We start from the raw sequence: 27,661 nt of genomic DNA, 5'->3' as shown, positions 1-27,661 counted from the left end.
TCATATTAAACTGACGTAAATTTTTTACCGCTACATCATTTTATGAAACCTCTTGTTTCGCTCCCGCTTTATCCTTCCTTATATAATTACTGATTTAATTAATAAAAAAAACATTTTTAAAATACCCAGCACAGTGAGGTCGTGGCGCAGTGGGGACGTGACATACATGGGTCCAGTATAGATTTAATCTGACAGTGATTAAAATCATTATCATAAAAAACGTTTCGATGCAAATCTGTAGATAGTGTTTAATTTTAAAAAAATTGGTGGATTATTCCAAAAGCTACATGATCTCATATTCCCTTATTTATACCCTGATTACATGTTTTATGATTTATAAGTGTAATATATGAATAAATATGTATATATAAATACATTATTATTTATAATATATAAATATATAAAGGGAAATGGTGTTATTTAAAAAAAATAGTATCTCGAATAAAAGAGGAATATAAATATTATTTCTCATAAAAAAATTGTATTGATCCATACATATTTCAATATGTTATAGCATTATAAAGTTAAAAATGTAAAATATAAAATCGAGAATTTTCACACAAAAATAGAAATCGTTAACTATTTTCACTGTAAAGAAAACATTAAGTCCAAAATTTTAAAAATTTTGGTTTAATTTAAGATATATATAAAAGTGTCAGACTTTCCGGAACACTTTCAAAAGTTAAGTTGAAAAAGTTCTACTTTCTATATGCATTTTTCAGATTTGAACACCCCTCTAATATAAGGAAATAGTCTGATTTAAAAAAAAATTATGTCGAATGAAAGATGTATATAAATACTACTTCTCATGAAAAAATTGTATTGAACCATAATTTTTTTAAAAAGTTATAGCATTTTAAAGTAAAAAAAAACACATCATAATAAAACCAATACCTTCTCAGCTTCGCATCGAAGCTAAAATATAAAATATAAAATCGAGAATTTTCGCACAAAAATAGCATTTGGTAGCCATTTTCACCACGAAGACAAGTCCAGAGGTCAATTTTTTTTTCCATAATAAAGTATATTACATTACCTTTAATTTAAGATATATATAAAAGTGTCAGACTTTTCGAAACACTTTCAAAAATTAAGTTGAAAAATTAAATTTTTTGTGAAAAAGTTTTCATTTTATATCCCCCTTGTGGGTAAGTATAGGGTCAGATTTATAAAAAAAATATACCAAATGATAAGTAAAAGACATCATGCATTTATAAAAAAATTAATTATATTGATTTGGTCATTTTTAAAAGGTTATGGCAGTTTAAAGTAAAAAAAATTGAAAAAATGTTGAAAATTATTGTTTTTTTAATTTGTAATTTTTTTGGAGATTTCCCCCATTTACGGGGAACGAGNATTTGTAATTTTTTTGGAGATTTCCCCCATTTACGGGGAAATTTTTTCCAACTTTTGAGTGTAATGTTTAGACTAGATTGACGTATCGTTGAAAGAAATCGGTATGGTGAGAGCTGAGAAAAAGTGATGACAAACACACGAAAAAAAACACATCATAGTAAAATTAATACCTTCTCAGCTTTGCATCGAAGCTAATAAGTTTTTATTAGTTTAAGAAAAGAAAATAATCTCTGATTTGAAGCAGATAAAGTCATTTTAAATTATATTATTTTTATTATTTCAGAATAAAATTTTAGAAGTTGAAGTAGAACTTTTGAAATTGAATAAAGATTATAAATAACAACTTGTTCATTTTTTTTGTTAACAATATTTGATATTAAAGTTTTAAAACTTAAAAATTTAGCTACTAAACTGAACATTAATTTTAAAATATTTTTAATTATCTAAAACTCTTTTAAGTAAGGGTCAATAAAATTAAAGTAATCAGGATGGAAGATAAGAAAAATATAACTTATTAAAATAATGTTGTAATTTCAATTATTAAAGCGTTTATCAAGTTCTTAATAAAAAAAAAAAATTATAAAATATGTCATAATGTACACTATCATTACTGATTGCAATCGTTCAAGTAGTTCCTATTTTAAATAAATTTTTCAATATCTGAATCTACCAATGTTAAATAATTGGGTTCTTATCAAAAAAAAAAAAATAAACACATTATTATAGTTATGTTAAATTAAATATATTGTATTTGATATAGAATGTACCGTATCAAATATAACTAATCGAGTATATTCTGAGATATTCGTTAGTTAGTTTATAGATAAGCATAAATGTCCTTTAATTACAGCATATAATTAATCTATAAATTTGAAGTAAATACTAAATATCAGCATATAATGGTGTATTTAAAAATTCATAATAATGAGAGTAAAAAAAAATGTTCAATTGATAGCCTCCATGAAAATTCTTTTATTTTTTTTGAGTAATCAAAAAGGTCAACAAACATTTTGATATGATCATTGCACGTTCAATGAGAGAATAAACCTTTGTATCAACTCTAAATATGCTATTGCTAAATAAAATAGATTAATTAGTTATTTTTAGGAAAAAATAGTTTACACATTATTTAACTTTTTTTTATTAATAATAATAAACAGGGAAAAGGAACTATGTATTAATGAGCTATGTATTAAGTAACAGCAATAAAACATCATTAATTAATTTTTTATACATTTTATTTGAAATAATAAAAGGCGAGTTGGTTTTGTTATCTAGATTTTTATTAATTAGCGTTAATGGAATGTTGGATACACTGTTGTCTTTATGCGTAGTTCGTCCACCGACCTCTTTGTTTGCCATAGGCATTGCTATTTAATGTCTGTTCAGTACAGTGTTGTTGTTCATCGTCATATGTAACGTTAACATCAGCTGAGCGTGCGTCTTCCTTCTGTTTTTATTTATTAGTTTTCGTTGTTGTTTAATTCTAGTCAAAAGTCATTGTTTTACAATTCCATTAAACGCAATATTTAATTATAAAGGTGTTAAGTTTTATGCCACTAGTTAATTTCTTTGTGTTATGACTAATACAGTCCGATCTCATTTACAAGAAAAAACTGGATTTTCTCTTGACTTCTGTAAGTGTACAAATTATTCTGACATGTAATGTAAAAATAATGTTTGAAGTATGACTAATCAAATATAAAGGAATTAAAAAATGTTAAGATTTTTAATGTCGCCTTGAATATGTCCTCAATTACTTGGATTATTCACACTGTCTTAATTCACGTTTTAAAAACTAAAATGCATTTTGCATTTTTATGTAATCTTATCTATGAAATATCTATCAATACCTGGAACAAAAATTACGGTTACATTAAATATATCATGCATGAATCTCTAAATGTGATAGATTTAACCTTGGATATGGGTATCATGTATATGTTTTGCTTTAATAGTTTGCATGTGCTCAATGTTTTTTTTGTACTCCTAGACAAAGAGGGGGGATCATAATTATAGGTATCAATAGAAAATATTATTTTCTTAATAACTCTCAAGAACTTAAGTTATGACTGATTTTGGTCTAAACTGTATTCATTGTTCTAAAATTCTCTAAATTCGTCAATTAAAAATATTTATTACAATTTATAAATAATCATATTATATGTGATTCATAATTGAAGGATTATAATTATTTCTATGTAGTTTCATTATTTGTGTTTTAACTGAGAATAGGTCACCTGTAATGTATTAAATTTTAGTTGATAACAGGTTTTTGGAAAGAGGCTTTTATTAAATTATATTTTACCAAAAAACATTATAAACAAATAATTTTTTTAATTTTTATAATTTCTAATATTTACACATAAATTATATTTTTAAAATGATTCAAAGTTAGCAATATCCATTATAAAATGTAGGGGGTTAGTTCTAACTTTATATGCTAACTTTTATTTGAATGATCATGTTGATTATTTATAATGTTGTATTCTAAATGATTAAATTAAATTAAATTACGTTTTACATTATTGAACAAAGAATGACATGTTGGTGAATTATCATTTATTGTTATATTTAAAAGGTCACAATTTATAATTAACTATATATTAATAAATACTATTGCTTATTCAAAGTGTGTTTGTAGGTTATCTCAAAAGCTATATTAATCTTTTTTTAAGTTTGTATATTTGCCTAATAAATACCTAGAATCCAATTAACTATGTTATTATTTTTTTTCTTTTATAATTTTTTTAAAAATAATTATTAACTTAAGATTAATAATTACTATGTAATATATGTAATGATTAGGGTTTAATTTATCTAGGTAGTATATATATTTTTTTTAAAAAAAAATCATTGATTTATAAATCACATTATACATATCATGTTTAGTTTTAAAGGAAAAAAAGTTATATTATATATAATCGTAATAAATTTGTATTAAATAATTTCATTCGAAACTTAGCACTTATTAGACATGGGATATAATTTTATAGGATACAATAGCTTGTATTAATATTATTTTATATATTGTATTGTTTCTGATACAATACTCTCCTAAATAATTGTTTAATAAATAAAATTTAAATCAAAATTTTGTATCTCAAATCATTAGTGTAATAAATTAAAAGTTGCCAAAATATTTAAAATAATTGTTGATCAATTTTAACACATAAATTTAACTATTTTTGTTTCTTGTAAATGAAATAAGAAATATATAAATTTTGAATATAAACACAGAATTTCCCTATTTATGTGGCTTTAGTTATGAAATTATTTATATTAGTTAGAGTTAGGGTGCAGATATAACATTACAAAATTTAATTTCAATTAAATTTTAGGTTTCGTATAAAAGATTATTATTGGTATCCATTAAATGTAAAAACGCTTTTTATAATGCTTTATCTTAGTTGACTTGCTTGTAAATTCATATTCAAGTTTTCTAATTTTTAAAAGACTCCATTGGTGGTATTGGTTTGTAATTATTTTAAAGTCTTTTTACACTTATTTTAAAAAGCTTTGAATTTTTTTGGCTATCATGTGATCACTATTGATTATATTATTCTTTATATTTTCATTAGTGTTATGTTTTATCATTTTTAATTATACTTATTATTATGTGTCAATTGTTTTTATGTATTAGCCACTTCGTGGATATAAATAACAATTAATTAGTGAAAGTGTATTATTTATTTATATAATTTTTACTCAACACAAATACAGAAACAAAATTTTAAATCTCAAGGAAATCCACCATGATTAGGTTAGTACGGCAATTATTTTACTTTATAAGTTTAATTTATAATGCTCTAAGTTAGGTATTAGAGTGGCATAACTTTATGTGTATAAATTATCATGTTTTTTACATTTTTTTATTTGTTTTGTTTTTAAATTTTTGTTAATTTGTTATGAGTAACCAAGTGATTTTCATTCTTTTAAGAATATAATTATTAGTTTCTTTTNTTTTATTTGTTTTGTTTTTAAATCTTTGTTAATTTGTTATGAGTAACCAAGTGATTTTCATTCTTTTAAGAATATAATTATTAGTTTCTTTTATGTTAAAAAATAAAAGTTTTAATATTGTAGCTTTATTGAAATTTGTAACATTAATAGGTTTTGATTTATTAATTTAATTTTTAAATAATTTATCTAAATAAAATTTAGTTTATAAATAGTCATACATTTAATAAATTTACAAGATGTATCACTTGGCTACTTTGTACACCATATTCATAAATGTTTTCTCTGACTACATATTATGTAAAAAATTATTCAAATTTTCATCCTTCATTTTTTTCCAATAACTAATTTGTGCTAATACTGTTAATAACTAACATAATTATGTAAAACTTATATATAATGAATGACAATAAAATATAGCTAAAAAATTTACAATATTTTAGTGAATAATATTTCATGAATGTGCATGATAAATTAACTATAGCAATGCTTTAAATTATAAAGGGATTTGTTTTTCAGTGATATTTTTAATTTGGGTTGTATCATAACATAAGTATTATGAATACCATGTGTAATTATTTTTAATCATCTTATTAATAATAAACAAATAATTTGTTCATAATTTTTTTAATTAATAAGTTTTCTATGAATTATATTTAAGTAAAATAAAAAATATTATATATACAAGGTGGTGTACAAATTTTTAACAAGTCTAATAATTTTTAATCTACTGAATATTTTTAGTTGCTTTATTATTTTAAACAATTTATAGTTTTGGACTGTTAAAAGCAGTACAGTGTGATTCATTAAGAATAGGACATTAATTGTTCTATTGAAAGTTTTATATTTTTGTTAGATAACATGATTGAAAAAATAAATGTCAAACAATTTTATTCTTATTTTATATTCTTATTTTTTTTTATCAAATCAACTGCTTGTGTTTTAAAATTGTTTAAAGAATTAGATTTAAAATACAATGATTTTTAATACCGGAGGCATCATTAACCTGTACCAATGGACCATAAATCATTTATTTATCAAATTATTATTGTTTTCAGAATGACTTAAAAAAGTAGTTTATCCCAGCAAAATTGTTATGCTTAAAATTCAGTGTCTCATTACTTCAGATCAGATTGAATTATTTATTTTCAACACATATTTTTATTTTTTAATCTCTCACTCATTTAAACATTGTTATATCTAAAAAAACTTATATATTTATACTATTTTATACTTAAAGCTAATGTATTAACACTATTATGTAAATCTAGAATAATTTTGGTATCTCTTGAAAAAAACCTCTTTTTTTTTTTTTTTTTTTTAAATAAATTTTTGTTATTATTTCTGTACATAAAATTTATTAAAAATATTGAATGATTAGATTTCACCATATTATTATTAAAAATATTAATTTTATAATATGTGGTAAGTCTGCATTTTAAAATTATTAATTGTAATATATTAATGAAAATAATTGGCCAATTAATTATAATATTGGATATATTCAAAAAAAAATTTTTTTTTAATTAAAATTTTTTTAAAGTTTGTATAGAAATAAAAAATGCATTAGTTTTTATTAATTTTTATTTTTTTAACAGATAGCGTGCTGCACATTTTTTTATTTTCTTTTGCACACAAACAGCATTTTTACATTTGTCAAAATATTCTGCAAATGTTTGTGCTTTCAATTTTTTTAATATAAGAGAATGCTACTATAAAAATATTATTCAATCAGTAAACATAAAAATTTTTACTTCATAGTTTTAACCTCTGGGCCTGGTTATATTTAGTTATAATTATAATATTGTATTCAAAAATTTAACAAAAAGTTTATTTTAAGATTTAAAAAATACTTCTGCATTATTTATCCAATATAATTGTTTCTTTAATATTTTCATTAGTTTAATGAATAATTATAGGTTTTTATACACTTATTAGTTTATGTTTTGTTTTAAATTTAAGTATTTAATTAAAATATTCCCTAAAATTAGAGTGAAAAAAGGCTTAGTATTTATAAATTTGTGTTATAACTTACATGACAGTATTTTATATTTTTTTCAAATTTAATTCAAGATAAAGTCTCTTATTTACTTAATAACTTTATTATTTAAACCATTGTTTATTGGTAAATGTTTTTACAAGTATATCTTTCACTTCTTAAGAGTATATAAATGCATTTATTATTTTATATTAATTAATCATTTTATTATTATATTAATTATGTTATTAAATTATTCATACTTTATATTAATAATGTTGTTAATTGGTTTCAGTTATAAATGCATATTTTATGCACTTCTTCAATTTATGCTGTTAAGAAATGATCACGCCACAACTACGAAATGAATGCACGTTCCCATTGTCTTGAGTTAAGTGTAGAAGGGTTTCAAGTAGATGAAGCTGTTTCTTGTCTATTTCATACAGTTCTTTTACACAGATCCCTTGGCAAGTTTTGTTTTTCACCAGATGGCACCTATACCATGGGAACTGTAGGCCTCCAAGATGTTGACTGTGATTTTATTGATTTTACATACATTTGTTGTTCCTCACCCCATTTAGACCGGAAACTACGAAGTGATATATCCGAGTTTTCTGAATGTCTTAGAAGAGATAACCATACATTTGGTCAAATCACCTTAGAATTTTTTCAAAAAAAAAAAGCTAGATGGCCATTTCAATCTGAATGTATACCCTGGGAAGTCTGGAATGTACGAGTAGATTTGCTGAAAATTTGTAATGAAACAAATAGGCAGATATCAAAGGAAAAAATTAGTGACTCTCTAAGTGATAAAATAATTTATATTGCTGAAATAATGAATAGGCATGAATATTTACCTAGTATACCTCCACAATCAGAGTTGGATTTAGTTTTTGATACATCATTTGCAGATATTCAACCATATTTATTTAAAACAAATTACTTAACTAGTGGCTCAAGTAGTCCTTCAGTAGGATCTGCTGTTCAGAAGTTAATACGGGATACACTATCATTGTCATAGTTATAAACAAGTGTATTTTATAATTTTTGTCTTCTGTTTATATCACTTGTTCAGTATTTGTAACAATAGAGCTATGTACAAAGTAGTTAAATATTTAAAACCTACCAGATTAGTTAGTGATTCAAAAAAAATTGATGTATATTTCAATGTATTATGTATATTATAGTTTTAAACATGACTGTAAAAAGTTAACATTTTTTTTAAATAAAGGAACATTTTGAAATAACTTGTATCAATATTAAATTTTTATACAACCAAACTTATGTCCTAGTCCATAAATTATTAAGTAAAAATATAATTGTGTTAATTTTTGAAATTTATATTTCTTATTGATTATTTTATTCATATATTTAAATCCAATCATTTTTTCAATCTATATATGAAATATTGAGATCCTTCCAAATTTTCCTGTAAATCTTTTTACTGTTTTATGGTTTGATAGTCTTTTAACATATACTTTTTAAAAATAATTTTAGCATAACAATGTTTGCAAACTTTAACATTATATTAACAAATTACTTTAGTTGAAAAATTTGGACAATATTGACATTGTAAATATTGTAATTGTGTTGAAATATATTTTTACGTTCAGTATTCAACATAAAGAACTATTCATTTAATATTATTTTTATATGCCACTAAGATCAATTATTAAAATATTATTGACATATAAACATTTTAAACAATTATTTCATTAAATTTTTGTGCATGCCAGCTAACCTTAATTTTTATGCACATTAGTTTTTTGTTTTTATGTTAATGTGTATTTTGTTAAATGTGTACAAATATATTAAGTATGTACATAGTAAACAATTGTATTGTTTCCTAGTTTCACTTATGTGTGTTATATAAAATTACTAGATTTACTATATTTGTAAAACAGTGATAATTTTATGTCACTTTAAACTATTATTAATAATTTTTTTTTTTTTATCAATTGATTATTATAACATTTGTTTATATTCAATTAATTTTAGATGTTAAGGCATCATTTTTTTTTAATTCTTCTATTAGTTTTAAACAAACCTATCATTGATAATATTATAGATTAAGGTTACTGCTATTTTTAAAGAATTACTTTATGTCAAGCTATATACATAAAAAAATATATGTTTAATGTAGTTGGTAACTCCTGTCTCTGTTTTTTTTTTTTTAGTACAACAACTTTGTAAAATAATTTTTAATTTTTTATAAATTTATTTTGACGTTTTATTAAAAAATATATTAAAATTATGAAAAAGAGGGTTTTTTTATGTTTTGCCTATATTTGCATCTTAACATTTTTCATATTTTTATGCATAACATTCAATCTCTATTAGGGAGTGTGGTGTGCTGCAATGGATCATTCAATCGCCGCTTATGTGCTGAAGTTTTGTTGCGCTGTTTGCTATTGTTCATTGAAAAAAACAAATTCATAAATTTTTAATTAATTATTTTTTTTTAAACTATTTAAACGCGTTTTTAAGAAATTAAGCCAAACTGTCGTCTCTTGTAATACCAAGTTTCAATTATTTTATTCATCAACATAGTGTTCTGGAATATAACATTGAAAATTGAATTATGATATATGTGCAGTTTGACATAGGTTTTGGTGTTTTTGTGGCGATTAAGATTGAATAAATATATTATTTAGGCGCAATTTAATTAAGTTTATCAAATTTATTGAGTTGCAATTATTAATGCATGTGCGAATACTTTATTGAACGTGTATGACGAAGGAAATGTTTTCGTTCCAATATTATATCTATTCAATAAAATATATCGATAAAAGATTAAGGCAGTACACAGTACGCAGTAAGAATCTTTTTTAAAAAGTTCCTACACTTAAATTTTTTTTATCTGAAAAATTATTCTTAACAATAGAGTAAACGGTAGTGTTCGAATAAAACAAAATTCCTTTTGCTAACTCATAATTTTAGTCTAATAAAAAATATATTATCTGTTTATTAGATAAGGAAGAATGTAAGTTTACCTTGGGATATAAGTGTGCTACTGTATAAACAGAGCTTATATTTTTATAATGCTAATATAAGTAATTAAATTTGGATAAGAATTATATTTAAAATTAAATTTAGATTCAATGTTACAAATAGTAACAGTATTTCTTAAAATCCATTATTTTGGAAACTTACAGAACCGCAAATACTAATAGTACTAATAATTATAATCATATAATTTTATTAATCAATTCTTGATTAAATCTCTAAGAATTGAAAAAAAATTATAAATAAGGTAATGCTCTATATATAAACTACTCAATAACTATTTTTTTATTTTCTTATATCACGGAATTTTTTATTTAACTATTACGATATACTCTTATATTCATCCTTTGTATCATATAAGGATAATTTTATAAATTTACAACATACACGACACAAAAGGCAATATACACGGTAGCCCTGCATATTCTAACAAATTTATAACTTTTGATTCATTGGCTATAATCAATGATTATACATTACTATTGATTATTAATACATTAAGACTACAATAACAATAGAAATTATAATATTTTTTAATAAATTTTAAAAATCAGTTAAAAAAACTCAAAATAGCGAATTTGTACACTAGCTTTAAAATGGACAGCGAAAATTCTTATTATTATTTTGTAGTTAAATTTCTAGAGCATTTTAAAATTATCGAAAATTTGAATTTTTAAGTTTTTATTTTTATATGTTTATTTCAGAATATCAAACGTCAGTATTATATATCTAGAAAAAGATAAAAGAGAACGTAATCTTTATACACTTAATATTAGTTATAGACACAATTTTTTCTTTGAAAATTGTCATTGTTTTAATGTGTTAAATGAATAATACTCAATACTTATAAAGTATAATTATCATCATCTTTCTAGTAATGTTACATTGAGCAATTAACGAATTATAACATTTTTAAATAAAATGTTTTCTGGTAAAACACTTAATGAGAAATTAAGTGATCAATATAATATGTTGAAAATATCATATGTATTATTATCGTGTTTCAGATAAAATTTAACAAAAAACAACAGAATTTAATTTTGATTATCTACTATTTATTTTAATTTATGATAAAATAATACCAAAGAGATCTTATTATTAGAAAGATAATAATTATACTTAATGCATTTTAATTTCAATTAGATACTCATTCAAGTTATGACAATATTCGTAGAAATAATTTGCCCTATAATTACTATTTAGTGTGAAAAGTCCGTTCTCTTTTGTCCTTATATAAATAACTAATATCAACGGTTTTTTATTATTTTTAAAAAAAATTTCATAGCTTTTATTATGTAAATATAGCTTGACAATCAAAAAATAAACATGTGAAAAAGAAACTTAAAAATAAAAAATTTCATAAATTTTAAAATTCTCTAGTAATTTAACTACAAAATAATTACTAAGAATTTTCTCTGTCCAATTGTTGATTTAAATGTGCTGTACAAATTGGCTATCTTGAGAATTTTTAAATGATTTTTAAAATTTACTATAAAAATATTATAATTTTTATTGTTATTGAAGTCTTTAGGCGTAAAAATTAGTAAAAAGATAGTATTGCAAAATAGTCACTAAATCAAATGTTATAGGGCTTATCAATAGAAACACTCCGTACATAGTTAACTATCTATTGTATTAAAAAAATTATCTAATTAAAAGAAATTAACAAGTTAGTAAGAACTTTTGAAACATTATTTTTGAAGTTAAAATTATTTTTACATATGAATAGAAGAAGGAGCTCTTCAAGTAATATATTTGTACTAGTTAGAATATGGTGGGACTTAATCTCTAAGTCAATAATTTCAAAAAAAATATATTTTTATGAAAATTTTTTTTTTTTTTTTGATGGGAGAATTTAAATATTAAAGTTTGACAAGTTGTTTGAAAAAATAAATTATATAATTTCTTGAATAGTGTATTTAACGTCTATTTTTTTACATTTAAGATATTTAAACGCATTTTATTACATTTTAATTTCACATTTTTTTTATAAAACGTAATATTTTAACTGAGAATAAAATGTAGATAGTACAGCTGAAGACTTTACTATGATGCCATGCTTTACTATGGTCACGACCCGGTTTTAAGAAGCCTTTTAAAAACAATTGGTATAATTTATAGTTCATACAAGTATTAAGTTAAGCAGAAGTGAGAATGTTGACTGTCTAGTAATATATTGACGTATTGCTTATAGTATTTTTTATTTTACTTTAATGTTACACGCTTTAATGACATGAATAACATATAATCTATTAATATATATGAATATTTCTTTCCATAAAAACTAAACAGTTAAAGACATACACATGTTTAATAAGACTAAATAATAGAACAAGTTTAATAAAACAAGTTCAATAATGATTATAAAATCAGGCGTTTACATTTTATATAATTATTATAGAATTATACTAAATTAATTATCATGCATATTAATTATTATCGTTAAATTCCAATAACTATTTGGTGGGAATTATTATGACCTAAAAGGCATATTATGTTCATCTATAACAAGCATATTACTATTGATCATCATTTAATCTAAATGATAACATTTTTGTTTAAAATTAAATTCATCAATAAGTGCGTAAACTATGTCGGTAGCGCATGACGTCTGCTCGTATTAGCCTTGCAGTATAATTAATCCGTGTTTTTATAACTGCATATAAAAGTTAATTGAATAAATTGTTATTCTTTTTAGGAATTGTATTGTGCGTTACAATTGTGTGATGATATTATAGAAAATGAGTTCCCAAAGATCCAACAAAAATGTTGCTTACCGATCATATTCAACCAAAACTCAATCAACTAAAGGTAATAAAAAATTTTAATGTCATTTCAAAAATAAACCCTAATAATTAATTAATAATCATAATTTAATTAGAAAAGTAAAAAAAAATATTTTTTTAAAATTGTAGTAGCATTATTTAATTATTTCTTTTAGTATTACTACTTCAATTATCAAGTCTTCAAATAATAATAATAATGAATTAAAGTATTATTTTATGGTGTATGATTTCAAAAAGATACATAGTAGTTGCGCGAAACAATTTGCTACTTTTTAACCATATTATTTATTTTAACCACGTGGTACTTTAGAAAACGACATGTTTTTTACAATGAAAAATTAAAGTTTGAAGACCTTTCTATAAAATGTTAATTTTTAATAATATTCTAATCACGCAGCCTTGAACTGATACATATTTAAGAAGATAGTACATATATGTATATTAAGTTAGTAGTAACACATTGTACTATTTTAGGAGGGGGTTTACTATTTAAATTTTTATTTTAAAGATCGCTATAAAATTAACACGTGGTTTTAGTCATTATTTTTATAGTAAATTTGTAATAAAAGAATTAGTTTCGTAAGTTTATTTGGATACGTCATTGATTGTAATTTGTTCTAAATAATTTATTTACGTCATATAAGTATATCTGAAATCGTTATGACTTATCTGAATTTTTATGTATGTGTCTTTCTTTGTACATATACGTAATTGATCATTTCTAGTTTGCGTCAATTATACAAACACATGTTTGTTTTTGCAATTAATTTTTAAGTATTTTTGAGTAATTAAATTGTTTTCTAAAAGATAATCATCAATATATTTTTGTACTCTTTGAAGACTATTATATAATTGATATTTTAAAATCAGTATAATTTCTAATGAATTTAGTTTACTTACTTGTAATTAATTGTTTTTTGTTTTTAATGTAAATTTTTTTTAAACTTTTTCTTAGTCAATGTCGCTAAATATATTAATATTTAGAAGTAAAAGCTTATAAATTGGCCTTTAGATATTTTTTTTATTTAAAAATCATTAAATTTAAAAAAAAACTTCTTTATTATATATTGATAATTTTCCTAAAAGTGAGGCGCTAAGATATCCGTAGTAATGATTATTTAATTGGAATAATTATATTTTCTTAATAAAATGTGTATACTTAGTATTGTAGTACAAGTTAATAGATTTATTTAAACTTACGAAATTATTTTAACAAATGATGAATAGATAAATTTTGATATAATCTCGCGAGAAAATTCTTTAAAGTAGCTCAAGTCATCAACATTAATAAAATACTGATGATGCTATAGTAAATTTTAGTATTTAATTATTGAACTTAATTTAATTGTTTTTTCTAGTTTATGTAATGTGTATTTGGGTTTGAAATTCAAAGATTTTTCTAAGTCCCAATTAGTTTGAATTTTCTTTTTAACAAATATTCTTGAATAGAGTCATGTACAATTTATAATATACATATTTTTAATTTTAAATATAAACCGCTCATAATTAAATCCATGGTATGAAATCTTAATTTTCTAAATATATTCGTAAAATTCACAATTTTATTAAGTTTTTGTCTTCTAGTTTAAAAGAATTTTAAAATATTGTTTTAATCAAAACTTATTTTCAGAAGTATAAAAAATAGCATAATTTTTTTGTTGGCATATATTTTGTTTATGAAATAAATTTATTGAATTAAGTGTAAATATGTAATGAACTTCCAAATTGTTTAATCTACAAAGTAGTAATTTTCCATTAATTGTTATAATTATAAACATAATGAAATGAATGAAGTGCATTACATAAGAGTGTTTCGTTTTTTTTTAAATTTAATATTGTATCTGTAAAAAATTTATGTTTTAATTTTTTTAGGTGATTACCTATATATTTTCTTAACTATCTTGAAAATTTATCAAAAAATATAAATTAACTCTCAATAAGTATGATATATTTGTTTTAGTTTTAAGTGGTGAATACAGTGGAAGCGAAAGTGAATCTTATGATGAAACTTCGGATGGTCATCAGACAGCTATTAGACAAGAACCTCAGGGACAAGAAACACTTCAAGATTATGCTATTTCGACACCGCCATCAGCTTACGATACTTTAATTATTCATAAGGATGATGGACCTCGCTATAATTCTGGGATACCTAAGTATCGTTATAACACTAATAGAGAAGAAATCAGAAATCAAAGTAAAAAAAATTGTGTACGAATGAACGCTGATGTGAGCGTTAGGGAAATAACCAATATACCAGATGATTACCTTAGTCAATCTCATGTAAGTTTTAAAGTTATACGTTTGTAATTTTACTCATAGGCATATTGATTTTAAGGTATTAAAACACCTCGCAAAAGAAGTAAAAGTTGATCCTAACAAACATCACGATACTAATTTGTCCCGATGGCATGATACTGACAAAAATTCGTGGTCGTCAGATTATCACAAAACAACTCCTATTCGAAATTTGGTTAAATCTAAATCACAACCTAATCTTGGCACAGGGTCTATGAAAGTAGAACGTTTAGAAACAGACCCGATGCGACATACTCTTGGAAATACTAGGTATTATTTTTTTTCCATACTTCATTTTTATCATTTTTAAATTGTTTTTTATCAAAATTATATATTGCATTGTAGGTAGACTAAAATATCAGTTTTTTCTAATTTTATTACGACGTAATAGAAATAAAATTTGTATTTTATTCCAGAAAAGATCAAAAAATGCTGTCCATAGTAGATTGTTTGATGATGGAAAATAAGAGTCTGAAAATAGAACTGGAATCATGCCATCAAAAAGTTGCCAAATCGTATAGAGTAAGCTACATTCATTTGCTTAAATGTGCCTATATATATATTGAATTTCATATATATATTTAATTTTTGATATATTTAAAAATAAGTGAAATAATAGCAATTTTTTTATATTGTTGTAATATTAAATTATGTTGACATTTCCATTCTGCACATTATTGAAATGTGATAGAAAAAAAAAAAAATGATATTAAAAAAATATTTGAATTAACCTATATGAAATATTTAGTCCAAGATTTATATATTGTCTGTTTGCTAAGAGAGAAATTTAAATTTAATAATCTATAAAAATAGCTCGACTATTAACATTTTACTTCAATAAAAAAAATGTCTTAAATAATATTATATTAGTATACGTATTAATATATAATATTTTAGTATGTTATTATGTATTATAGTTAGAGCAAGAAGTATCTAAAGTGTATCGCTCTCACCAAGAGTTAGTAGAATCAAGTGAAAGAAGGGAAAGACTTGAACGTACAGCTAGATTGAAATTGCAAGCAGAGGTTAGACGATTACAAGAAGCAAATCGTTCTTTACGCGATCAATCATTGTCTTCTTCCAATATGGTTGATCCTAATCAAATGGTAAAACGAGAAACAATGATTGCTCAGTTAATTACCCAAAGTATGTACCATTATAATTTTTAGCTTCAATGTGAAGCTGAGAAGGTATTAATTTTTCTATTATGTGGTTTTTTTTCATGTCTGTCACCACTTTTTTCAGTGCTTACTGGACCGATATTTTTTAATTATACTTCAATTAATCACAAATTGTATTTATTTAAAAATATCATCAAAAATTGAACAAATTTCCTAGCTTCCATGTAAATGTAAAAAATTTTTTAAAAAATTATGATATTTTTTTAACTTTTTTTTTCTTAAGACTGTCATAACTTTTTGAATTATGAACAAATTAAAATAATTTTTATAAATACCTTAGGTATACATTTTTTAAAAATTTGACCCTTTGTCTGCCCATAGGAGGGATTCCAAATAGTAACTTTTACATGAAAAGTTTAGTTTTTTAACTTAATTTTTGAAAATGTTCTGGAAATACTTTAAATTTTAAAAATATGTCAAAATATAGCTTATGTTATGGTCTACAAGTTAAAAAAATAAATTGCCACCTCGTCATTTCTTTTATTTGCAAATGGCTGCTGTAGTTAAAAAAACATGCTACTTTTGTATTAAAAATTTTTTTTCATATTTTATTTTTACTACTTTAAATGCCACAACATCATGTATACAAAACTTAATATTTTTTTATAAATTCTCCTTAAAATTTATAATATTAAATTATTTAATATCAATTTTACACTAAATTTAATTGCTATAGTAAGTATTTATTCATATATTATACTTATAAATCATAAAACTTGTAATCAAGATATAAAAAAACAGGAGTTCATGTTGGTTTTGAATTAATTCGAAAATTTCTTGTAAAAATTAAACACTATCTACAGATTTTCATCAAAGTATTTTTTTAATTACTGTCAGATATCATCTATATTTGTCCCTATTTTTCTGGGTTTTTTCTCTAATATATGGCTTATGTAAATTTACTATATCAACTTATATACATAGATAAAGAACTATTAGCAGCTAAAGACAGACAAGAAATTGAATTAGCTGCTCAACGTGCTACACTAGAAGAACAACGAACTCACATAGATATTTTAGATACTGCATTAACTAATGCACAATCTAATGTTGTTCGGCTAGAAGAAGAATGTCGTAAAAAACAATTGCATGTAGAAAGGGTTGCTCATTTACAAAGAGCCCTATCATCTCTTCAACTAGCTAGTGATCGCCGAGAACAGACTGAACGAAAATTACGACTTCAATTAGAGCGTGAGCTGCGGAATGAACGAGCTCGTAATAATAATAATTCTCAAGATGGTTCTACGGGTAAATATATTAATTATATAATTCTATAAAATTGTAAATTATTAAAATAAATTTTTCTTTAGATAACGAACCAGGTGAAAGTTTACCAGAATTAAAACGAATGTTACGTGAAAAAGATGAAAAAATAATGCGTCTTGAAGGTGAAGTTGCAAAATGGGAACAACGATATCTCGAAGAAAGTGAACTACGACAAGCAGCTATTGATGCAGCTAGCATACCTAAGTATTAAATAACTATTATACCACTTCAGTTTGTTGAATAATTCTTGAATTTTTATTTTAGGGATGCTAAAATTGCAGCTTTAGAAAAAACTGGCCAAGAAACTGAAAAACTTATTGCTGAAGCTCGTTCAGACAAATTAAAACAGATGGAAGAAGTGCATGCTGCTCAGAAAAAAGTTAGCGAGCTGGAGTCTCGGTAAAATAAAAAAATTTATATAGCTTATAAGCTGATAACTATTTAAACTAATGCTATTTATTTAATGTAATTTTTAGAATGAAAGAATTAGAGTCGAGATTAGCAGAGCGAGACGCTATGATTAGAGTGTTACAAAAAAAACATAGTTTTGAAAAAGATGTTTCAGGATCTTATCCTAGTATCTGTTTAGGTCACCATACTCCTCATTCTAGCCTAAACAACACAGATTTAACTTCAGATGACCTTGGTAAAAATCAATTATAATTTTTGTGATTTAATATTTTTTTAGAAGGATATTTGAGTATTGATGTGACTTAAGTAAAATTTAATTGAGTTTTATTTATTAATACAACTTTGTTATGAATCTTATGTGAACACATCATTTAACCTTTTTTATGTAGGTAATTTATTTTTATTTGACAACAGTTATATAAAAACAGAAAACTCAAATGATAAAAAAAAATAAAGTTGCCAGTAAATAAAAAAATATTTTAATTTTTAGTTATAAACATATTCAATAATTGAAAATTCTAGAATTATTCTAGAAGCAGGGAGTATAGATGATTATGGATTTTTATATTTAGTACACTTCCAATATTTTTATTTGGTATAGGTTAAAAGTTCAGTCAGATCCACAGAACATTTTCAAAAATTGAATTGAAAATAATTTTTTTAGATGCATGGATGGTCTCTTTCAAACCCTTCCTGTACTCATGTTTTTCATTGGATTTTTATAGAAAGCATACGAAAAGAAAGCTTGTTGTCTCTAGTATACTTAATCAAAATTTCATGAAAATCGAAAATTTTAGAAACCAAGTTATAGTAGTTTTAAAATATATGAACATTTATTTTTAAATGACATATTTTACAGCAGCATATTATAATATTTTTTTTAATTTCTAATATTGAAGGTTTTTTTTTTCATTTTTTGACATTGATATGTTCAACTAGATTGAATTCGGGTTCTTAAGACTCGAAGATCAACAAAATTAGTCAAGTTAGAATTGAAAATTATCATAGACAGATACAAAAAAAAACACATTATTTTAAAACCAACTTTGTTTCAAACCTAACAAATAATTCAATATAAAATAGTAAGATTTGTAGTGAATATAGTTTAGTATTATATACTATAAAAGTTATTATACATAACAGACACATTTTTGTGCCTACAAAACTATTTTTTTTCAGTTTTCTATAAAGTTAATTAATTTTTTTTTAGCTTCGATGCGAAGCTGAGAAGGTATTAATTTTACCATGATGTGTTTATTTTTTTTTTTTTTTTTGTGTCTGTCACTACTTTTTCTCAGCTCTCACTGGACCGATTTCTTTTAACAATACGTCAAAAGATCACAAATTGTATCTAGTTGAAGACATTACCCTTAAAAATTTAAAAATTTTCCCTCGTTCCCCGCAAATGGGGGAAATATCCAAAAAAATTACAAATTTAAAAATCGACAAATTTTGTCATTTTTTTCACTTTTTTTTCTTAAAACTTCCATAACTTTTTCAAAAATCAACAAATCAACATAATTTTTTTTTAAACTAAAACCTTAGATATTTTCCTTTCATTTGATATAATTTTTTTGAAAATTTAACACTTAACCTGCTCATGGGGGGGGATTTAAAATTGCAACTTTTTTACAAAAACTAACTTTTTCAACTTAATTTTTGAAAATGTTCCGGAAATACTGCGTCCTTTAAACATATATCAAATTAAAGCTTATTTTATGTACTATAAAATGAAAAAAAAAAATTTGTCCCGACACTTTATCTTCTGCATGTAAACGGTTGCCGTAGTTAAAAAAACACTATTTTTGTGTTAAAATTTTCGATTTTCAATTTTTAATTTTCAACTTAAAAATGCTATAACTTTTCGAAAAATGCATGTATCAGCACAATTTTTTTTTTTCTAAATACATTATAAGTACATCTTCCATTTGACATACTTTTTATTAAAATTAGACAATTTCCCCTTATATAGGGGGGGTTCAAACTTTGAAACATTGTATAAAAAATAGAACTTTTTCAACTGAACTTTTGAAAATGTTCCGGAAATACTGCGTCCTTTAAACATATATCAAATTAAAGCTTTTTTTATGTACTATAAAATGAAAAAAAAAAATTTGTCCCGACACCTTATCTTCTATGTGCAAATGGCTGTCGAAATTATAAAAAAAATGTAATATTTGCGATAAAAATCACCTTTTATAACGATGTTTTTTGTACTTAAAACTGCCATAACTTTTTCAAATATTAACTAATCAAAATAATATTTCTTTATATTGAAACCTTAGGTAATTTTCTTTCATTTGATATCATTTTTTTTTGAAAATCTAACACTTATTCTGCTCACAGGGGGGATTTAAAATAGCAACTTTTTTACAAAAACTAACTTTTTCAACTTAATTTTTGAAAATGTTCCGGAAATACTGCGTCCTTTAAACATATATCAAATTAAAGCTTATTTTATGTACTACTAAATGAAAAAAAAAAATTTGTCCCGACGACCTATCTTCTATGCGCAAAAGGCTACCGTATTTAAAAATATGCTATTTTTTATTAAAATTCTAGGTTTTGTATTTTATTTTATTTTAAAATATTTTATTAGGGGAATAAACTGACTTTCATGAATATTATATAATTTCATTGACATAGAATAAAGTTCATAAGACATATGATATTATACTTATTAACATTTTTTACTTTTTTAAAGTCGAAAAAGTAATTTTTAAATTTGAGTTAGCTTAAATAGCCAATTTTATCATGCAACAAAAATCAACGAATAGTTGCCGAATGGGTAACACCTTGATCTTTAACGCCTAGGGTACGAGGTTCAAATCCGTTTGTGGCTTCTAAAATTTTGCATTTTTTTTTTGAGTTAGAATAGAATTTTCAAATCATTTGATATTTATCTCATTTAGATTCAATAATTTCAATAAATATAAAGGATCTTATCACTATAGTCTCCCCTCGTGAGAAGAAATTGATATTCATGTTAATATTATTTTACTATGTGGTTCTTTTTCTGGCTACGATTTATTTTGCCAACCCTCACTAGACCTACTTTTTTCAACGATACGTCAAATGATTCATTTAAGTTTATGATATTTAAGTTAATGATTAGTTTAAGTTATTACTCTTAAAAATCAAAAAAATATTCCTTATTCAAATAAAAAGTAGCTTAACTAGATTTGTCCATACAAACAATTAAAATCATTAATTTTTAATATTCTTAAATTATTTATTGTCGAATTAAATTTGATATGATAAAAGTATTCAACTACAAAAGTAAATAATTTTACTTTATAATTTATTAATTTTTTAACTCTATTTCTGTGTGCTACTACCAGTCTATAATATGCCAAATTTTTTAGTAATATTTTGCTATATAAATCATAAATTTAAAAAAAAAATGATTTTTAGTTTCACCTGAAGTTAACGATGGAGTTTTACAATTATAATTATATTTTTGATAATATGCTCAATTGAGTAAATCTTTTTAACTACTTTGGTTTGATTGGTTCATTTAATTAAAGTAAATTATTAAAATTAATTAAGTTCTGAATATTTCAATTGCAGAATTTTTTTAAACACCAAAAGTTATTAGGATATGATTACTATTCTTTCTATTTCAGTTATCTATTACGATAAAAATGTAAAAAAATCGAATTTTTCTGACAAATGTACTGTAATTAGTAATTATAAAATTTCCAGATTGCATATTAATCTTAAAAATTTCATTTTTTTCAATTTAATAATGTCAATTTCAAACTTGCAAGTTGAACTATAAGTTATGGTAACAAATTCATTTTTTAGCTTCGATGCGAAGCTGAGAAGGTATTTTTCATTAAAACTTTCACTTTAAAAGACAATAAAAAATAGGTTCAAAATGATTACCTTTAACATATTAAAAATCAAAATCAGTATTAATTTAATACAATTTTTTTTGTTCTTAATTATTTTTTTTTATATGTAAATACTTATTTTTTAATAATAAGTAATAATATTAAAACTTAGAAGTAATAGAAAAAGTTTAATTGCACATTTGAAAACATCACGAAAAGTTTATTTAGAAAAGTATATTTTTTTTCTGATGAAAGTTCCTTTTGTTTAGTGTATTTATTCATAAGTAACAAAATTTTTTTATTAAAAAGTATTGCATAAATTCCTTTAAATTTGTATACGCATTAAAAGTATATGAATATACAACTCCTTTTTATTTTTATAATATCTCCGTAAAAATTACAATATTATATTATTGAATACCACTTTCATACTCAATTTAATTACTGTAATTATTATGTATTCATATATTATAGTTATAAATCGGGGTAAAATTAAGGGAATAAGTGTTATTGTTGTTTTTGAAATAATCTACCAATTTCATTTTTTTCTATTTAATAATATTTATTTCAAACTTGCAAGTTGAGTTAAAAGTTATGGTAATAAATTCATTTTTTTTTTATTAAAACTTTCACTTTAAAGAACAAAAAGAAGTAGGTTCAAAATGATTACTTTTAACATATTAAAAATCAATAATAATTTGAAAATAATTAATTATAAAAATTATATAATATATAATTAAAATAATTACTAATCTGGATATAATTAAGGAAATAGGAGTTGATGTTGGGTTGGGTTGGTTACATTTTTAACTTTATAATGCTATAACTCATTGAAAAGTGTACGAATCAACACAATTTTTTTATGAGAAATAATATTTTTTAATAATCCCTTTTTCATTCGACATACTTTATCTTAATCAGGGTATTAATAAGAAACTAGCAGATAATGTAGCTTTTGTAATTATCCACCAATTTCTTAGAATTAAACACTATCTACTGATTTGCATCGAAGCGTTTCTTATGATAGTGATTTTAATCACTGTCAGATTAAATCTATACTGGACCCAACTATGCAACATCCCCACTATGCCGCGACCCCACTGTGCTGGGTTTTTTTAATTTAAAATCTCTTGTTATGGTAATTAAATAAAAAATATAAAGACTGTTGATACATAGCTATTCTCAACGGGTGTTTGACCCCCCAAATCCTACCTTACCTACACGCCTGATTAATTAAATTATTTGCAAATTTAGGTTTTGGTTCAAATAATTCATATACTAGCAGTGTAGACAGTTCGTATCATCATCATATTAATAAATATTCATCAACAAATCAAAGTTTTGATCACAAATCTTTGGATGATCAATTAAAAGAATTGGATTCTCAACTATTAAACAAGGTAAACAACACTGTTGCAGAATCATCTTATACTGATTCAGTTTCTGATGTCATGTACTTGTTTTGATATTAATATTTTTATTTTAATGTATTATAACTATTTTTTTATGGTTTGTATCTATAAACTTATTTATTGTTTGTTTTGAGTTATTTTTTTTATTAATATTAAATAAAATATAAATATTTTAGTACTGTTTTTGTGCATTAACTAACACGTTCTCCCATGTTGACATTATTATTATTTTAATGAATATTTCTGAGAGATAAGAAACATAATACAGCTGTTAAATTATTCAAAACATCAAAATTATACTTACAATGTAGCGTATGTATATTTTGACAGGAATTTTATTTTAATTAATATGATTGTTTTTGAGATTATTATATCAATGCCAACAACTATATATATATATATATATATATATATAACTATGTTAGTATACAAGGTGATTCTTTTATCACGAATCACTTCATTAATTGAAAAATAAAAATTATACTGATAATTTGTTTTTTAGTTTCTTTTAGTTCTATTTTTCTCTAAGTATATTTTAATTTCACCCCTTATACCTTATACCTTATAAGGTTGTCAATTTTATTTTTTCAAATGGAAACATACATAATTAACTAGTTTATCTATTAAATAATAATCTAAGAAAATGACTAGTCGATGATAACTTTTTGATCAGTATTTCAGAAGTTATTAATAATTTAAAGTAATGTTTGGAGGTGAATCGCGGGTGCTGCTATTCTTATTATTAGATATTCCTCAGTCTCACTCCTCTCGCTTATGTATAATAATGACAATATTCAGAATTTTTATTGCATATCTAATAAATAAGCTAAATAGTTTTGTCTGTTATCATTTAAAAAAATAAAGTTGTTACCCTTATAAGGTATAAGGGATGAACATAAAAATACTTCATCATTGATAAATTGAGTTATACATGGAACTAAAAGATACTAATGGAAAAATAATCAATGTTATTGTAATTACTACGTGGTTTATGGTAATTTAATCATCATGTATATATATATATATACAGGTAGAATAGATCCAACTGCTATAACTTTTGAAAAAATTATTATTTCAAAGTAACTTTTTTTTAAACAACTTATGTATTCTTAGATTACGTTATAACCATCTATTTTATTATTTTTCAAAATGATCCGTTTATAACACTTTTCTTACCAGTATGATTAATTGGTCAATAACAATTTTAGAACAAATACTTATAGTTATAAGCATATTAATATATAGAGTGGATATGTAGCACAGGTGGGTACAGCTCGTACTATCATATATTTATAACCCATACTCTACATACTCTATATATTAAAATGCCTGTAACTCAATAGTTACGCGTCCTAAAACTGTTATTGTCCTATTAAAATTAAAAAAAAAAAATACTGAAAACTAGTACTTTAAATTAAAAAAAAAATGTTTATTATCAAAAATAAATAATGAAAATATACTTTTAACATAAACTACAACAAATGCAAAAATTGTAAAAAATAAAAAACATTTAAATGATTACTCTATAAAGGTTATAAGATTTATCAGTTAGATATATTCTACATTGTATATATATGTTTTTTTTATAAAATAACCCAACATTAATTTAATTTAGAGAAATTTAATATGGCTTTATTATGTCAAAATAATTTTAATGCAAAAATGTCCATAAAATTCATTATTTAAAGAAATGATACGATTATTTATTTTTAGTAGTGTTATTACCAACTAATTCATGATTTTGAGTGAGTTAATCAGGCTTGAGTGTTTTTTCCTTAATTTCGGTTTAAGTATTAAAAAAAAGAGATATCATTGACTGGGAATCTGGACGGGGGGACGTGTTTGTTTTTGTTTTCAGAGAGGTCTTTGCTGTTTTCCAGGCTTCTCTCATACGGGCTCTCTGTCGCGAAAAGCGAAAACACCCAAACCATTATTGGAGAGTGTAACTGGTAATTTCCTTGGTCACCAATCTGATGACATCATTCTTTTGGAAAAACAAGGATTATGTTCTCAGGCACAACGTCAAACCCAGGATAATCGTTGTGGAAGTTTACCGCCTAGTTCTCTTCCTCGACCTAAACGTCACCGAAAATCAAGTAACAAACTCAGCGAATATGGTAGACTTAGTGATTCTGATGTCAAATCAAACCAGGTGAAAAAGTTGAGCGATTATAGCCATTTTACGGATAGCCGTAAAAACTCTTTAAACTCATTGGACATGTCAAGTGATACAAGTACAGCTCCAAATACACCAACAGAATGTCCTTCGTCAGTTAAATTTGAATCGCTTGAACGATCACCTCGGCAATCTCCCTTACCTCCTGATGGCCGTTACCGAAGGTCTAGTCGAGAATCAGATGATACTACATCAAGAGATTCGTCCTGCACCGTTTCCAGAGATTCACCTTCGAGAAATAGTGTAAGTAGAGAATTAAGATCTAGTATTACAAGAGAATCTCCGCAGAGAGCAATAATGGTCGGCCCTAGAGACTCTCCGGGTAAAAGCATTTTGGATCCACCAAGAGTCATGGCTAGAGAATCGCCCGGTCGATCGTTTTATAAAGAAACACAAAGAAGTTTTATACCACCTCCTAGGAAAATTGATTATGCTAGCTTAGGAACATCGGAAGTAAATAAAATGACTAATGTTGAATCTAAATTAAGAATATTTTCTCCCGGTGGAATGCAAGGAAGAAGAGGTTCTTTACAAAGAGATGGATTATTTAAAGGAGATTCAGTAAGCAAAAATGGCGTACGATCGTTGCCAACACCAAATAAATACAGAATTCAGTTTTAACTTAATGAAGTCAGAATTTTCATAGCAAAAATTCACTTGCAGTTAGTTAACAAAATCACACTTTGTGTTAATTTTAAAATATAATATAGTCAATATTGGATTTTTAGCGCAGTCTTTTAGCGTTATATGATTAACGTCGATTAAAATGATCTGTAAATTATGTCCTTTTAAACAATTTCTTAACATCAACTCAAAATTGCATTGTTGTTATTAATTGATAAAACATTTTAGAATATTAATAAAATAAATTTATATGATTTCTTCATTATCTAGTTACTTATTTAGTTGATTTAAAAATAAACAATTTGTCTACTTAAAATATACATGTTTATGTTTATTTATCCTTTAATATCCAAAATATCTAAATAAATACTAGTACTATCTTAGGGGTAATCACTTTTTAGTCATGCGAGTAAATTTTTCGTTTTTGACTTGTATATATATAGACAGCAATAAGAAAGGTACTATTAAAGTAATAAACTCGTATTTTATTAATAATCTCTGCTATTGTTATCAGGAAATTGAAAATAGATTAAACTTTGTTATATTATATACATATAACAAATACACAATAAATGAAAACGATTATAATAATAATTATTATAAGTCAATGTCATAACAACAATATAAAAACCCAGCACAGGGGTCGCGGCACAGTGTTGACGTAGCATAGTTGGGTCAAGTATAATAAAATTTGACAGTGATTAAAATCACTATAAAAAAAACGCTTCGATGCAAATCTTTAGTTGGTGATTAATTTTAGAAAATTGGTGGATTATTCCAAAAGCTACATTATCTGCTATTTCCTTATTTATATCCTGATAAGATAAAGTATGTCGAATGTATATAAATAATACTTCTCATGAAAAAATTGTTTTGATTCATACATTTTATAAAAAGTTATAGCATTTTAAAGTAAAAAATGTAAAATATAAAATCGAGAATTTTCTCATAAAAATAGCATTTGGTAGCCTTTTTCTCAGTGAAGACAAAATAAAGTCTGAAATTTTTTTTTGCATAATAGAGTACATTACATTAGCTTTAATTTAAGGTATATATAAAAGTGTCAGTCTTTCCGGAACATTTTCAAAAGTTAAGTTGAAAAAGTTAATTTTTTGTGAAAAAGTTGTAATTTTAAATCTCCCCCTGTGGAAAGGTAAAGGGTTAGATTTATACAAAATATATGCCAAATGATAGGCGAAGACATCAATCATCTATAAAAAAAAAATTTGCTTATTCATACATTTTCCGAAAAGTTATAGTATTATTAAGTTAAAAATATAAAAAAGAATTATTTTAAATTTATTGTAATTTTTTATTAACTTTGATGTCTATTTTCACCACAAAGACAAGTCCAGAAGTCAAATTTTTTTT

The 27,661-nt window shown here is 23.7% G+C and overlaps 1 protein-coding gene across 4 annotated transcripts; it reads left to right on the top strand.

The window, feature by feature from the left end:
* The first annotated feature begins 2,718 nt into the window (after nucleotides 1–2,718).
* On the top strand, nucleotides 2,719–26,539 carry LOC126907620 (autophagy-related protein 101-like). 4 transcript variants are annotated; one of them, XM_050689033.1, is made up of 12 exons: nucleotides 2,719–2,993; nucleotides 12,999–13,111; nucleotides 15,047–15,369; nucleotides 15,425–15,654; nucleotides 15,801–15,906; nucleotides 16,302–16,530; nucleotides 17,490–17,813; nucleotides 17,876–18,035; nucleotides 18,096–18,230; nucleotides 18,308–18,477; nucleotides 23,333–23,478; nucleotides 25,349–26,539. In XM_050689033.1, exons 2-12 carry the CDS (start codon nucleotides 13,042–13,044, stop codon nucleotides 26,285–26,287), a joined length of 2,832 nt encoding a protein of 943 aa, XP_050544990.1. In that variant the 5' UTR covers nucleotides 2,719–2,993; nucleotides 12,999–13,041; the 3' UTR covers nucleotides 26,288–26,539. The 4 variants fall into 4 exon arrangements, with proteins under 4 accessions (XP_050544990.1, XP_050545009.1, XP_050544999.1 ...); XM_050689042.1 differs by having other exon boundaries at nucleotides 2,721–2,993; nucleotides 25,371–25,584; XM_050689052.1 differs by lacking the exons at nucleotides 17,490–17,813; nucleotides 17,876–18,035; nucleotides 18,096–18,230; ... (1 more) ...; nucleotides 23,333–23,478; nucleotides 25,349–26,539 and adding an exon at nucleotides 16,630–17,190.
* Nucleotides 26,540–27,661: the final 1,122 nt, after the last annotated feature.

The sequence above is a fragment of the Daktulosphaira vitifoliae genome, unplaced genomic scaffold (genome assembly GCF_025091365.1).
Source record: "Daktulosphaira vitifoliae isolate Bord-2020 unplaced genomic scaffold, ASM2509136v1 Scaffold_1, whole genome shotgun sequence".
Classification (NCBI taxonomy): domain Eukaryota; kingdom Metazoa; phylum Arthropoda; class Insecta; order Hemiptera; family Phylloxeridae; genus Daktulosphaira; species Daktulosphaira vitifoliae.
This window is presented reverse-complemented; position numbering and strand designations above follow the sequence as displayed.